General features: G+C 47.0%; 1 protein-coding gene across 7 annotated transcripts in view; it reads right to left on the reverse strand.

Annotated features, from left to right (window-relative positions):
- Nucleotides 1-16251, reverse strand: part of EDIL3 (EGF like repeats and discoidin domains 3) — a 1054167-nt gene that overhangs the window by 554407 nt on the left and 483509 nt on the right. For 4 of the 7 annotated variants that reach the window (XM_063963957.1, XM_063963956.1, XM_063963955.1 and 1 more), the window contains one exon: nucleotides 14541-14669. The exons of the other annotated variants lie outside the window; for them this stretch is intronic. In XM_063963957.1, coding sequence (XP_063820027.1) covers nucleotides 14541-14669 — 129 coding nt within the window. The remainder of the gene's footprint in view (nucleotides 1-14540; nucleotides 14670-16251) is intronic. 7 annotated transcript variants of the gene reach the window in all.

The following is a 16251-nucleotide window of genomic DNA, read 5'->3' on the forward strand; positions in this document are numbered from 1 at the left end:
GAATCACCTCTTCAGTATTTATTATTAACACTTGCGTATTATAAGCAATAAAGCCCCACCCACTGACAGTTATTTTAAATATTATAAATCACCACAGAACTCTTTGGCAGCTTATAATATCCATATCATTTACAGTAAAAACTGCATTATTATCTTATATATATATATATTAATCAAGGGTTTGTAGACATTTAGGTGTGAGATGCCTGGCACAACTAGTCCGCTCTGAGATGAGTGGCGTGCCATCTTTTTCTTTAAACTTTGCATTTTATTTGCATAACAGACACAGCAGAAAGCCGCTGGCGGTGTACCAGATACTTTTACTGCACAGGAATTACTTCTACACACATACAGTCGCAGAAGAAGCATGGTCATAATTGCCGACATCCTGGCTGCTCTCTGCGGGAGAGAGCAGGCAGGTCGGCTCAGAAAGAAGGCAGAGCGGAGCTATGATGCGGAAAGGGGCAGAGAGGAGGTGGAATGACGGTGTGGTTACCGTGATCACATAATTGTAGCCATGCCCCCACTCTGTAATGCCGATATTACTGCCATTATACTGCAGGGGGCATGGCTATGATGATGCGATTCAGCGAGAATCGCGTCATCAACTGGCCAAACCGCCCACTTACCTCACTAAGTGGGTGGCTGGGCAGGGGGGACATACAAAATTGGAGACTTGCCTGTTCTTCTGGGGGGCCGGGAGGGCCATACGATTTTCGGAAGTCTCCCGGCCATTCCGGGAGAGTAGGCACATATAAGCATGATGGAACTTGGCGTCAGAAGTCCTACCTACTTTGAATACAGATTCAGACTCATTCACACACGGATGTACAAATGTCACACAGAAAACTTATCAGTGTAATCTAGCAGAGAACTCTCGTCACTTCCAGTTCTAAAGTTGCGAACAAGGGGGGTCATTCCCAGTTGATCGCTCGCTAGCTAGTTTTAGCAAACTCTATGCCGCTGCCCACTGAGGAGTGTATTTTAGCTTAGCAGTAGTGCGAACGCTTGTGCAGCCGAGCTCTGCAAAAAAAGTTTGTGCAGTTTCAGAGTAGCTCTGAACCTACTCAGCGCTTGCGATCACTTCAGACTATTCAGTTCCGGATTTGACGTCACAAACCCGCCCAGCGTTCGCCCAGCCATGCCTGCATTTTCCCTGGCACGCCTGCATTTTTCCTCACACTCCCTGAAAACGGTCAGTTTCCACCCAGAAACGCCCACTTCATGTCAATCACTCTGCGGCAAGCAGTGCTACTGAAAGGCATCGCTAGACCCTGTGCCCGTACATCGCGCTTGCGCAGAACTGCCGTTTTTTTGCCTGATCGCTGCGCTACGAACAAATTCAGCTAGCGATCAACTCGGAATGACCCCCAAGATACTGTACACATTTCCAGCTAAAAAGCCGGAGCAGCCCAGGACCTGGCACACTGAGAGGGGCTGTTTAGCGTGACTGAAGCCACAGTGTATGAGAATACATCTGTAGTTACAGTAAATAAAAATAATGGGATGTGCTCTAAAGAGTGAAATAACAATAAGGTGTACATGGTCTCATGATAATTTGGTGATTAAATCTGGTACTTTTATTTCTGACAGTGTTAGTATGAAGATATGAAGATATGCTGCAGTGACATAATATAAGAATAATTTAAGTGCATAGAATCAATATATTCCACAATCATTCACAATAAAAGAACTTCAGTTAGTAAATAAGTCACAACCCCAGTAGCGCTCACAATGCATTTTCCCCACCATAGACAGACAACAGGGCCAATTTGTTAACAAATCAATTAACTTTAATGCATGCTTTTAGAGTTCAGACTGTGGGATGCGATTGGGACACCTGGATGAAACCGCATGAACACAAGAAAGAACATAAAAAACTCCACAAAAAAGGAACCCTGGATGGACGGAACTCAGGGCGACAGAGCTGCAAACAGCATTGCTATTCGCAGTAGACATACTGAATTGCAAAGAAGAGCACGAAAAAGCTATAATTATATCCATTGTAAATGAACGCAGGAAAAGTTGCACTCTATATTACCAATTAACTGTTACTAATAAAAAAAGTAACATGTAAGACTGTGCAAAGCATTGAAACAGCAAGCAGAATTCTTTATGCATGCTTAATTACAGTGCCTATATTTTGTTGTAACAATTCACATTATCATTAGGCTTACCATACTATCCCTTTAAACTGGAATACTCATGCATTACACAGGTTCTCTAGATCAATGATTCTCAAACTCAGTCCTCAGGACCCCACACAGTGCATGTTTTGCAGGTCGTTCTCACAGATCGCAAGTGAAATAATTAGCTCCACCTGTGGATCTTTTAAAATGTGTCAGTGAGTAATTAATACACCTGTGCACTTGCTGGGTTACCTGCAAAACATGCACTGTGTGGGGTCCTGAGGACCGAGTTTGAGAACCACTGCTCTAGATGATTAAAACAAGGCGAAATGCAGGCTTGCAGTCAGTGGTCAGCCAGCCACAGAACCTGTGTAATTCATAAGTGTCCTGGTTTGAAGGGATAGTAAGAAAGGGATACGGTCGTTAGGTTGACAGTCACTAGGCCGACAGTCATTAGGTCAACCACTATTGGTCGACATGCAGTAGTCCGACAGGGTTGCTAGGTTGACGTGGTCTATAGGTTGATGTGTGATAGGTCGACATGATAAAAGGTCGACATGAGTTTTTCACAATTTTTTTCATTTTTTTTTCTACTTTTTCATACTTTGCGATCCAAGTGGCCTACAATTGGGAACGGTAACCTGTGCGGAGCACAGCGGTAGCAGAGCGAGGCACCTTGCCCGAAGCATGGCGAGTAAAGCGAGCCATGTGAGGGGACACAGTGCACTAATTGGGTGTCCCGGTCACTCTACGAAGTAAACGACACCAAAAAAATGAAAAAAAAAAACCCAACAAAACCCTCATGTCGACCTTTTTTCATGTCGACCTATCACATGTCGACCTATAGACCATGTCGACCTGGAAACCCTGTCGACCTACTGCATGTCGACCAATAGTGGTTGACCTAATGACTGTCGACATGAGTGTGGTTGACCTAACGACCCATACCTGTAAGAAACACTGAAAAACATTTATAATTTCTTCTTCTTGTTGGAACTTTACAGCTGGAGATTACTGGGAGGACATCAGTGGTGCTAGTGTGCGGGTATGGGTGGGTACGGCGTACCCATAAGAATTTAGCCGTGGGTACGCCGTACCCACACCGACGGGTCGCCGCTCCATCCCAGCCTCCCTCCCTCTGCTGCACACCGATGCTCCCCGCCGCCGCACCGCCGCTTATTTGAGGGGAGGAGAGCGCAGCCTGCACCTCTCCTTCCCCTCAGTCCCCGGCGAGTGCGGGTGTCTTCGTTCAAGTCAGCACCGCCCGTGAGCCAATCAAAGCCTGCATCGTGAGCTCTGATTGGCTCACGGGCGGCGCTGAATTAAAGACACCCGCACCCGCCGGAGACTGAGGGGAAGGAGAGGCGCAGGCTGCGCTCTCCTCCCCTCACACAGACAGGACGGCAGCGGCAGCGGTGAGCAGGGGTGGGGGACATGTCTGGCACTGGGGGGGCATGTATACCTGACACTGGGAGCATATCTGGCACTGGGGGGGCATGTATACCTGACACTGGGAACATATCTGGTACTTGGGGGACATGTGTACCTGGCACTGGGGATATATCTGGCACTGGGGGGGCATATATACCTGGCACTGGGGGATATCTGGCAACTTGGGGGCCATGTATACCTGGCACTGGGGGATATCTGGCACTGGGGGGGCATGTGTATCTGGCACTGGGGGCATATCTGGCCCTGCGGGGACATGTGTATCTGGCACTGGGGGCATATATGGCATTGGGGGTACATGTGTATCTGGCACTGGGGCATAGCTGACACTGAGGGCATATCTGGCACTGGGGGCATTTCCGTATCTGGCACTGGGGGCATATCTGGCACTGTGGGGGCATTTCTGTATCTGGCACTGGGGGGCAATGTATATCTGACACAGTGGGGGCATTTGTGTATCTGGCACTGTGGGGCAATGTGTATCTGACACTGTGAGGCAATGTATATCTGGCACTCTGGGGACATTTGTGTATCTGTCACTGTGGGACAATGTATATCTGGCACTGTGAGGCAATGTGTATCTGGCACTCTGGGGACATTTGTGTATCTGGCACTCTTGGGGCATTTGTGTATCTGGCACAGTGAGGCAATGTGTATCTGGCACTGTGGGGCAATGTATATCTGGCACTGTGGGGCAACGTGTATCTGGCACTATTGGGGTCATACGTGTATCTGCTCCTCCCCCCCATATGTGTATCACGCCCCCATTTTCATTGGCCATGCCCCATGTGGCATTTGGCAACACCCATTTTTTGGCGCGTGCACACAGTACCCGTAAGACATTTTTTCTACTTGCACCACTGGAGGGCATGGAGACTGATGCAAAGTCTGTGTTGTGGTGTGTGGATCAATGTTGCTTCTTATAGATTAGTGTGCATGCTGCGGAGCTAGATGTGTCACGATCCGGGTATCTGGACGCCATTTCTTACCTATCAGATGCCTCCTAAGGCTGGCTCAGCGCTCCAGGACCGGATCCCATCTGTTATCCTGATGTGCACAATCCCGCATCCTCTCCTGTCTCTCTGGACGCAGTCACAGTAACGCCTTATACATCTGGCATGGCGTCTCCCGCGGCCTCCGCCGCCGTCCCTGAGCTTCTGCATTCAGAGTGGCGATTACGTCAGCCGCGGCCTCCGCTGTGTCCGCGTGGTCGGATGTGCATCTGTCAGCCTGGCGTCTCCTGTCTCCGGTGGCCGGCGCCGCCATTACTGTTTTCCAGACCACATGGATTACAATCCAAACTTCCCTCCAAGTGTCTGCATGGGCGCAGCCATCTTGGATTCTGTCAGCTGATCATTCCTACCAATCCGTTGTCAGTATTATTAATTTGCATAATTGCCTAGCCAATGCCTTCCTTGCTGCAGGTATAAATAGGTTGTGCCTGAGCAAGGAAGGCGTCAGTGCTTTGGTTGTCAAACCTAGTTCCAGTTTGTCTCTCTTCTGTGAATGTCTTTCAGGTTCCAGCTCCTGTCTCCAGACTTCTGCTATAGAGACCCGCACCAGCATTCCATCTGCGGTGTAGCCTGACTCTCCGATCCATTCTGGACTCACCTGTTTCCAGCTACAACATCACCTGCTTCCAGCTCAGCTTCCAGCAGTGTACAGCTTCTCTTAAAGGGCCGGTGTCCTTTCTGCAGTTTACCACTCTCCACCGGTATTTATATTTTTTCTCCGCTCTCAAATTCTACATTTCATCTACATTGCATCGCTCTCAAGCTTTATTTATTATTTAACTGGTTCCAGCCAGTATCCACTCCGTGCCAACACCTGTCTGGTTCTAACCAGTACCCACAGCAGCATTTTATCTACAGCAGTCCAGCTTTCCCTGGAACACCAGCTGGTACGACCCTGGGCTTTCCTCATTGCTACAGTTGAGCCTGGTAAGGACTTTCCAACTTGCAGATAATAAGAACTGTCTCATACCACCAGAGCTCTGTGGCCCCTGCCACCCTGTAGTACCCAGGAACTGTATTATTATTTCTCTGCTGATTTTTATGTTACTTTTTACTGCTACTGTGATGCATGGAGTTTGTCATAAATAAATATCATTGACTTTTACTCAAGTTGTCGTGGTCACGCCTTCGGGCGGTTTCTCTTCATGTTACTTACATGTCCAGGGGTCTGATACAACCTCCCAGGTTCCGGTACATCTCAGCCCCTACAACTGAGGCTGCCTTCCGTCAGCTCAGGCCCTCAGTTGTGACAGTAAGCACTGACCAAATGAATCCAGCCGGAGACCAGGATCAAGCGGCCAGGCCGATGCAAGAACTGGCAGCCCGACTTGAACATCAGGAGGCTGCACAGGGCCACATCATCCGCTGTCTCCAGGATTTCTCTACTCGGCTGGATGGGATTCAGACAACTCTCCGTGGATCAGGCGCATCTGGGGCGTCAACCACAGTGACTCCAACTATAACCCCACCCACCTTACCCGTTTCTGCTCCACGTCTTCATCTTCCAACGCCAGCAAAATTTGACGGATCTCCAAGATTCTGCAGGGGATTTCTCAACCAGTGTGAGATTCAGTTTGAGCTACAACCTGGCAATTTTCCCAGTGACCGTACAAAAATTGCCCACATCATCTCACTTCTCAGTGGCTCAGCCCTTGACTGGGCAACACCGTTATGGGAGAGGTCCGACACCCTGCTATCTTCTTACACTGCATTCGTGTCAACATTCAGGCGCATCTTCGACGAGCCAGGCCGGATAACTTCAGCTTCGTCTGAGATTCTCCGTTTACGCCAGGGATTACATACTGTAGGACAATATCTTATACAGTTCCAGATCCTGGCATCTGAACTGGCATGGAACGACGAGGCCCTGTATGCTGCATTCTGGCATGGTTTATCCGAGCGTATTAAAGATGAGTTAGCTACCAGAGACTTACCCTCCAAGTTAGATGAGCTAATCTCACTTTGTACAAAAGTTGACTTACGTTTCAGAGAGAGAGCAACTGAGCGTGGAAGATCATCTGCTCCAAAATCTTCTGCTCCTCCTCCTCGCCAACTGTCACCAACTAAAGATGAACCCATGCAAATTGGCCGTTCCCGTTTAACTCCTGCTGAGCGCCGAAGACGTCTCTCTGAGTCTCTCTGTCTGTATTGTGCAGCCCCGTCTCACACTATTCATGCCTGTCCCAAACGTCCGGGAAACTTCAAATCCTAGCTCGCCAAGGAGAGGGCCGGCTAGGAGTAATGATCTCCTCTCCATCTCCTCAAGATTGTAATCTCCCAGTCTCGCTTCAAGTTGCTCAACGTTATCAGAACGTCATTGCCCTCCTGGATTCCGGAGCAGCTGGGAACTTTATTACCGAAGCCTATGTTAAACGGTGGTCCCTACCCACCGAGAGACTTCCTTCCTCCTTTTCCTTAACTGCCGTGGATGGCAGTAAAATTTTTGATACAGTTATTGCTCTAAGGACTCTACCAGTTCGTCTGAGAGTGGGAGTTCTTCATTCCGAACTTATTTCACTTTTAGTGATTCCAAGAGCCACACATCCTGTGGTCCTGGGCCTTCCATGGCTCCGTCTTCACAATCCTACAATTGATTGGACGACTACGCAAATCCTGGCATGGGGTCCCTCCTGTGCTGAGACATGTTTGTTTAAAGTGTTGCCTGTCTGTTCTTCCTCCCCCAGGTCGTCTGATGTTCCACCTCCTCCATATCAAGATTTCACGGATGTGTTCAGTAAAGCTTCTGCTGATATCCTTCCTCCTCATAGAGAATGGGACTGCCCGATTGATCTCGTTCCAGGGAAGGTTCCACCTCGAGGCCGAACTTATCCGTTGTCTCTGCCCGAGACGCATTCTATGGAGGAATACATTAAAGAGAACCTAGCAAAGGGGTTCATTCGACCTTCTTCTTCTCCAGCCGGCGCAGGCTTCTTTTTTGTAAAAAAGAAAGATGGTGGTCTGCGGCCGTGCATCGACTACAGAGGTTTGAACAACATTACCATCAAGAACCGCTATCCTTTACCCCTGATTACTGAGCTCTTTGACAGAGTTAGCGGAGCTACCATCTTTACAAAGCTGGACTTGAGAGGTGCATACAATCTCATCCGGATCCGTGAGGGTGACGAGTGGAAGACCGCATTTAACACCCGTGACGGACATTATGAGTACCTCGTCATGCCCTTCGGATTGAGCAATGCTCCAGCTGTCTTCCAGCATTTCGTCAATGAGATCTTCAGAGACATTCTATACCGTCATGTCGTGGTCTATCTAGATGATATCCTCATTTTTGCCAACAATTTAGAGGAACATCGTTTTTGGGTAAAGGAGGTTCTGTCCCGTCTCCGTGTCAATCATCTCTATTGCAAATTAGAGAAATGCGTCTTTGAAGTCAAGTCCATTCCGTTTCTAGGGTACATTGTGTCCGGTTCCGGACTAGAGATGGATCCTGAGAAACTACAAGCAATCCAGAATTGGCCGGTACCCTTAACCCTCAAAGGGGTCCAGAGGTTCTTAGGGTTCGCCAATTATTACCGAAAGTTTATACGAGACTTTTCCACCATTGTGGCGCCTATTACTGCTTTCACCAAGAAGGGTGCTAACCCGTCCAAGTGGTCTGAAGAAGCCATGCAAGCTTTTCATCTTTTAAAACAGAGGTTCATCTCTGCGCCTGTCCTGAAACAGCCTGACATCGACTCTCCTTTCATCCTAGAGGTGGATGCCTCCTCCGTTGGAGTAGGAGCGGTGTTATCTCAGAGGGCTAAAGATGGCCATTTACATCCTTGCAGTTTCTTCTCACGGAAGTTCTCCCCAGCGGAGCGCAACTATGCCATTGGCGACCAGGAGTTGCTAGCCATCAAGCTCGCTCTAGAGGAGTGGAGATATCTGTTGGAGGGAGCTTCTCATTCAATCACCATCCTTACAGACCACAAGAACCTTCTATATCTGAAAGGCGCACAATGTCTCAACCCTCGTCAGGCCAGATGGGCACTTTTCTTTTCCAGGTTCGACTTTAAACTCCAGTTCTGTCCGGGCTCTCAGAATCGCAAGGCCAATGCCCTTTCCCGCTCATGGGAGCAAGAAAATGAGTCAGAGTCTTCAGACAAGCATCCTATTATAAGTCCATTGGCATTCTCCACGGTAGGGATGGACTCTACGCCCCCATCAGGGAAAAGTTTTGTGAAGCCGACACTAAGGAAGAAGCTCATGCATTGGGCCCATGCTTCCCGCTTTGCCGGACATACAGGTATCCAAAAAACCCTGGAGTTTATCTCTAGGTCCTATTGGTGGCCAACTCTGAAAAAGGACGTTTTGGAGTTTATTGCATCTTGCCCAAAGTGTGCTCAACATAAAGTATCCCGCCAGTCGCCTGCGGGGCAACTGGTTCCACTATCTGTTCCCCGTCGACCATGGACCCATTTGTCGATGGATTTTATTACAGATTTGCCCATGTGCAACAAGTTTAATACCATCTGGGTGGTAGTTGACCGGTTCACCAAGATGGCACACTTCATTCCTCTCACCGGTCTTCCGTCAGCTTCCAAGTTGGCTCAAGTATTCATACAAGAGATCTTTCGACTCCACGGTCTTCCAGAAGAAATTATCTCAGATCGAGGAGTTCAATTCACAGCCAAATTCTGGCGAAGTTTATGTCAAGCCCTCCAAGTCAAGCTAAAGTTTTCCACGGCTTACCATCCTCAGACCAATGGTCAAACTGAGAGGGTGAATCAGGACTTGGAGTCCTTCCTCCGCATCTATGTGTCCTCCTCTCAAGATGACTGGGTTCAATTACTTCCCTGGGCCGAGTTCTGTCATAACAACCAGTATCATTCTTCATCTTCTTCAACACCATTCTTCACCAACTTTGGATTCCACCCTAAAGTCCCTGAGTTCCAACCGCTTCCAGCAACTTCTGTTCCCGCAGTGGATATCACCTTGCATCAGTTTGCCAATATCTGGAAGAGCGTACGATCAGCTCTGCTCAAGGCATCGTTCAGGTACAAGAAGTTTGCGGATAAGAAGCGTCGAGCAGTTCCTGCTCTCAAGGTGGGTGATCGGGTATGGTTATCCACGAAGAATTTGAGGTTAAGAGTTCCCAGTATGAAGTTTGCACCTCGCTACATCGGTCCTTTTAAAATTGATCAAGTCATCAATCCTGTTGCTTACAGACTCCAGTTGCCTCCCTTCTTAAAGATACCCAGGACATTCCATGTTTCCCTGTTGAAACCGCTAATCTTGAATCGGTTTCATTCCTCACTTCCTCCAACTCCGAAAGTCCAAACTCAACGAGGCGTTGAGTATGAAGTAGCCAAGATCCTGGACTCACGTCACCGTTACGGTCAACTTCAGTATCTTATTGACTGGAAGGGTTATGGCCCTGAGGAACGTTCATGGACCAATGCTTCTGATGTCCATGCTCCTGCCTTGGTCCGGAGATTCCATTCCAAGTTTCCTCAAAAGCCAAAGAAGTGTCCTGGGGCCACTCCTAAAGGGGGGGGGGTGCTGTCACGATCCGGGTATCTGGACGCCATTTCTTACCTATCAGATGCCTCCTAAGGCTGGCTCAGCGCTCCAGGACCGGATCCCATCTGTTATCCTGATGTGCACATTCCCGCATCCTCTCCTGTCTCTCTGGACGCAGTCACAGTAACGCCTTATACATCTGGCATGGCGTCTCCCGCGGCCTCCGCCGCCGTCCCTGAGCTTCTGCATTCAGAGTGGCGATTACGTCAGCCGCGGCCTCCGCTGTGTCCGCGTGGTCGGATGTGCATCTGTCAGCCTGGCGTCTCCTGTCTCCGGTGGCCGGCGCCGCCATTACTGTTTTCCAGACCACATGGATTACAATCCAAACTTCCCTCCAAGTGTCTGCATGGGCGCAGCCATCTTGGATTCTGTCAGCTGATCATTCCTACCAATCCGTTGTCAGTATTATTAATTTGCATAATTGCCTAGCCAATGCCTTCCTTGCTGCAGGTATAAATAGGTTGTGCCTGAGCAAGGAAGGCGTCAGTGCTTTGGTTGTCAAACCTAGTTCCAGTTTGTCTCTCTTCTGTGAATGTCTTTCAGGTTCCAGCTCCTGTCTCCAGACTTCTGCTATAGAGACCCGCACCAGCATTCCATCTGCGGTGTAGCCTGACTCTCCGATCCATTCTGGACTCACCTGTTTCCAGCTACAACATCACCTGCTTCCAGCTCAGCTTCCAGCAGTGTACAGCTTCTCTTAAAGGGCCGGTGTCCTTTCTGCAGTTTACCACTCTCCACCGGTATTTATATTTTTTCTCCGCTCTCAAATTCTACATTTCATCTACATTGCATCGCTCTCAAGCTTTATTTATTATTTAACTGGTTCCAGCCAGTATCCACTCCGTGCCAACACCTGTCTGGTTCTAACCAGTACCCACAGCAGCATTTTATCTACAGCAGTCCAGCTTTCCCTGGAACACCAGCTGGTACGACCCTGGGCTTTCCTCATTGCTACAGTTGAGCCTGGTAAGGACTTTCCAACTTGCAGATAATAAGAACTGTCTCATACCACCAGAGCTCTGTGGCCCCTGCCACCCTGTAGTACCCAGGAACTGTATTATTATTTCTCTGCTGATTTTTATGTTACTTTTTACTGCTACTGTGATGCATGGAGTTTGTCATAAATAAATATCATTGACTTTTACTCAAGTTGTCGTGGTCACGCCTTCGGGCGGTTTCTCTTCATGTTACTTACATGTCCAGGGGTCTGATACAACCTCCCAGGTTCCGGTACATCTCAGCCCCTACAACTGAGGCTGCCTTCCGTCAGCTCAGGCCCTCAGTTGTGACAAGATGTAGGTATCTACAGAGGATCACTGATATCTATTCGTTTTTAGACAGATCTCTTGCACCAAGGATAGGGCTGATGTAAGTTTGCATTGATAATGACAGCACCTGTATTTAGCCAAGCACTGTGGTCACATATGTACAACCTTATGACTCTACCGGGAGTTGTGGGAGAATCACAATTTTTTGGGTGGTCCCTTGCACCCATGGAAGAGGGCTGGCTCTCCTGCAGTCTACCCATGCCTTAGTGAAGCGGGCAGGATGTGGAGAAAACACACAGTAATTGCAGCTCTGCTTAGGGGAGGTGGAGCCAAATGATGCAAATTGGGTCATTTACATGTTTGCCCAGTCCCGCCCCCTGAAGTTGTCTGTAGCATCTCCTATCTGGCTTCCTACAAAGTAGTTGTGGGTTTTATTCTGCACTGGTATCTAATCATAAACACTGCTGCAAACATGGCGGCTCTATGGTAACAGCCGGACTTCCACCCTGATAAACATTGTTTATTTGTCTTTTGTATTCTATTAATTGCAGAGCCTAGTAAGTGTCCCATATACCCAAAACAGCTTTAAGCTATAGGTATATCTGACTTGCTAAGGCAACTCTGATTTCGGATTTTTTAAGCCTGGGATCTGCCTCCTCTATATCATCCTCTCTTTATTCAGGACTCTCATTGGTGATTTGAGGGACTTACTTACCCACGGCAGCTCTCCAGCTGGTGGGACAATGTCCACCAACTAACACCAAAAGCAGATCCACCTAACCACCTCTTTATGAGTATTTTCTGAACTCTCATCAATGATTCAGGAGACGGTTACACAAGAATATCTATGACCTACTATCATACCTCACTGACTATGCCCAATACCGTCCGATCTTGGAAGCCAAACAGTTGAGGGCCAGGTCAGTACCCGGTGGGGGACCACCATGGAATACCTGGTGCAGCAGGTTTAGAACTAGGAAAACTCCTATCTAACATTGACAGCATGTTCACACTTAACCTATCATTCTACCTTTACTATCAGAGGCACTCTACATAAAATCAACCATAGCCTGCCTGAAAGATTACCTGATTACACAGATATTTGGTTCTCTTTTTGTGCTAAGGGTTGAGACATTATATTAACCATATACTTGGACACTAATTGTGTCTCTTGCCGGATTGAATTGCATATATTGGGATTGATAATTGTATTTATATCATAAGTACCTTTACTGCCAACCGCATTACATTTTAGATATCTGTTTTGTTTTGTCGATTGTCCTAGGAACGTGTTGTGTGTATCTGTTTTAGGAGATTCATTTTTTTTATAGCAATTGTAATAAAAGTTACGTTTTAACTTTTTCATTCAACAAAAGATATATATTTCTTCACAAGAGTGCGCCCACAAAGAAGTCTACTTTCTTTTTCTTATATACTTCCTACAAAGTAATTAGTATGGTACAATTCTGTACCATACTTACCAACTCTCCCTGAATGTCAGGGAAACCTCCTGAAATAGCAGCAATCTCCTTGACTCTCTGAATAGTCTAGCAATCTCCCTGATTGCACCATACCTACATTATGTAGCTGTTACTTACTTAAAAAAAGGAAAAAAAAGAACACAGAGATATATTAATTTAAATTGGATCTTCAGTGCCATTTCCTACATTGGTTTAAAGGCGCAATAGGCCTGAATCAGATCAGGGTCGCAATGCCGACACAGCAGCGGTCGTATTCATTGACAGAACTGTAGTGTAGCAGCTGCCCACAAGTGAACAGAGGCGCCCGCCAAAATCACTGCAACATGCTCAGCAACTGCATACACCATCGTAACCATGATGCAAATGCGCAGAATGGCCGCCGAAGCAGCAATGCTGGGGCCAAGTTTTATGTGTACGAGATTGCAGTCACAGGCAGGGACACACCTTGAAAATGGTAACGACACGCCTACTTTTTTCAGACACACCTCGTTAGCTTCTTCCCGCCAATCACTCTGCGAGCGGCATCGCTAAGGTACCTTGGTGAGTGTGCACTGTGGCCACGACACATGCACAGTCTGCCAATAATCGCTCAGTTGTGATAACATTGGCATTGCGACCACATATGAATCAGGCCCAATGATCCCTATGGCTATATGCATTTTCAAATAATGGAACTTATATGTGGGTAGGACACAATACATGACCAAGCCCTGAAATACATCAGTGTCTGTTCGTCAACAAGTAGATCTTACTGAGCAACAATGCAACAATGCTCATACGCAGCAGTACACGTCCACTTTAACACCGTACTCATAGATGCTGCTTTCACAATCTCCCTGAATTTTTTTTTTTTAAGTAGGCAGTATACTCTGCATATGGGCAGATACCCACATTTGGTTCCGTGCACACCATGGGGGTAATTCCAAGTTGATCGCAGCAGGATTTTTGATAGCAACTGGGCAAAACCATGTGCACTGCAGGGGAGGCAGATATAACATGTGCAGAAAGAGTTAGATTTGGGTATGGTGTGTTCGATCTGCAATCTAATTTGCAGTGTAAAAATAAAGCAGCCAGTATTTACCCTGCACAGAAACAATATAACCCACCCAAATCTAACTCTTTCTACACATGTTATATCTGCCTCCCCTGCAGTGCACATGGTTTTGCCCAGTTGCTATCAAAAATCCTGCTGCGATCAACTTGGAATTACCCCCCATGTGAGTGTAATTGCTGACAATGGGACATATTCTGTGTTGGGAATAAAATAAGAAAGAGCAAGAACAATAATTGTGCACCAGGACAAACCATGTTGCACTGTAAAGGGTGCAAAAAACATTTATTGTTCTGACATGTAGGGTAAATACTGGCTGCTTTTACATGTAGCCTACAAATGCTGGACAGCTTTATTTTACACTGCAATTTAGATTTCAGTTTGGGCACACCCCACCCAAATCTAATTCTCTCTGCACATGTTACATCTGCCCCACCGGCTGTGAGACATGGTTTTACCAAGGTACACAGTTACTTATCTTTCTTACTTCATTCCTAACTCAGAATCAGGCCCAATGTTGTTAAAAAATGACAAACACAATCACATTTACCGTTTTATGTAATGACATTGTTTAATGTTTATTTACAGCTAATTTCTTGCTCCATAGAATGAATGACAATATTACTTACTATGCTGGCAGTGAATTCCATTGAAGCCATGCGCACATTTGCAGACATATCCGATAAATGTATCACCGCGATATGCTTCACTGATTTCACACTTTCCGCCATTATGACAGGGATTTGGGTGACATGGATCTGAAACATACAACAAAAACAGGCTATGGGAAATCCATATTATATGTCGAATTACAGTCACAGATAATGTTGATAATGGTAGACATACAGTATTTTAGGACCATGAGGATGAAAGGGAGGCATCTGATATGTCAGCTGTCGGGATCCTAGCGCTCAGCATACCGGCGCCGGAAACCGGACAGCCGGCATACCGACAACTATTCTCCCTCTTGGGGTGTCCACGACACCCCTGAAGGGAGAATAAATAGCTTGGCGCACGTAGGGGCTCTTTTGCACTCACCCCGCTGCCTGCATGCCAGCGGTCGGGATCCCGGCGCCGGTACGCTTGCATAACATACTACACCTGGATGAAAGACTCTGAAATGACTTGTAGTCAGGAATTATTAAGTACTGTACTATTAGTGCGTACCTCAAGTCTCCATGAAAATTAATTGGTGCATAATTCATTCTTGAAACCATTACTGTGCTTAAATGTATAACCCATTTGGGTCTTCCTCTTAGATTGGCAGAGACACTAATAAAAGCATTTTGCATTAATAACCTGGTAGGTTGTTGTCTGAATAATAATTTTTACTTTTTCTACCAAACAGGGGGACATTTACTAAGCAGTGATAAGAGCGGAGAAGTGAGCCAGTGGAGAAGTTGCCCCATCAACAAATCAGCAGCTCTGTATAATTTTATAGTATGCAAATTATAGATGTTACTTCAGTGCTGATTGGTTGCCATGGGCAACTTCTCCACTGGCTCACTTCTCCGCTCTTATCACTGCTTAGTAAATGTCCCCCTTAGAGCAGTATGTTACCTATATTATTAAGGAATATGTGAGGCCTCATAACAGTTCCTAACCAGAGAACACAAATGTCCCAGGAAGACAAAAGAAAAAACCTTTATGAGTTTGACTAATTTAATGAGGATTGATGGGTAAGGAATAAAAAAAGATAAAATAGAAATACCACTATAATTAATAATTTAAACATTCACAACAACCAGTAAGAAAGAAACCAGTGTGCTTTTAAAATAAAGTAATATATAAAGCCTCTAACTGTATCATAGGCAAATGCAGGGAAGGGAGGGGGGGGGGGGGGGTGTTCTGGTTGCCTCCTGTGAGACCACGCCCCCATAGTGACATAAATGGAGGACTTCCGTGAGGCCACACTCTTTTCCATAAAGTCATACACCGCATTCAGTCGCGAGCACTAAAGATGCGCGCTGGGGACTATTGGTTGCATTAGGTGTTACTGACCCAGATACCGCCAATAATCTGCTGCATACTGATTTTCATCCTACTGTATGATGGGGGTCATTCTGACCCATTCGCATGCAGCGTTTTTTTGCTGTGGTGCGAACGGGAGTGGAATGCGCATGCGTGGTGGCCGCAGTGCGCTACATTGCCCGGCGACATGGGTCGCCAGGTTACGTTGCGGCTACCAATGGAAGCAGTCGCAGAGCGGACCGCAAATAAGATTGACAGGAAGAAGGCGTTCCATGGTGGATCTGTACCGTTTGGAGCCGTTTTCGGGGAGTGGTGAGTAAAACGCAGGCGTGTTCAGGAGGGAGGGCGGAGGTGTGACGTCAAAGCCGG

The sequence above is a fragment of the Pseudophryne corroboree genome, chromosome 1, assembly GCF_028390025.1.
Source record: "Pseudophryne corroboree isolate aPseCor3 chromosome 1, aPseCor3.hap2, whole genome shotgun sequence".
NCBI lineage: Eukaryota > Metazoa > Chordata > Amphibia > Anura > Myobatrachidae > Pseudophryne > Pseudophryne corroboree.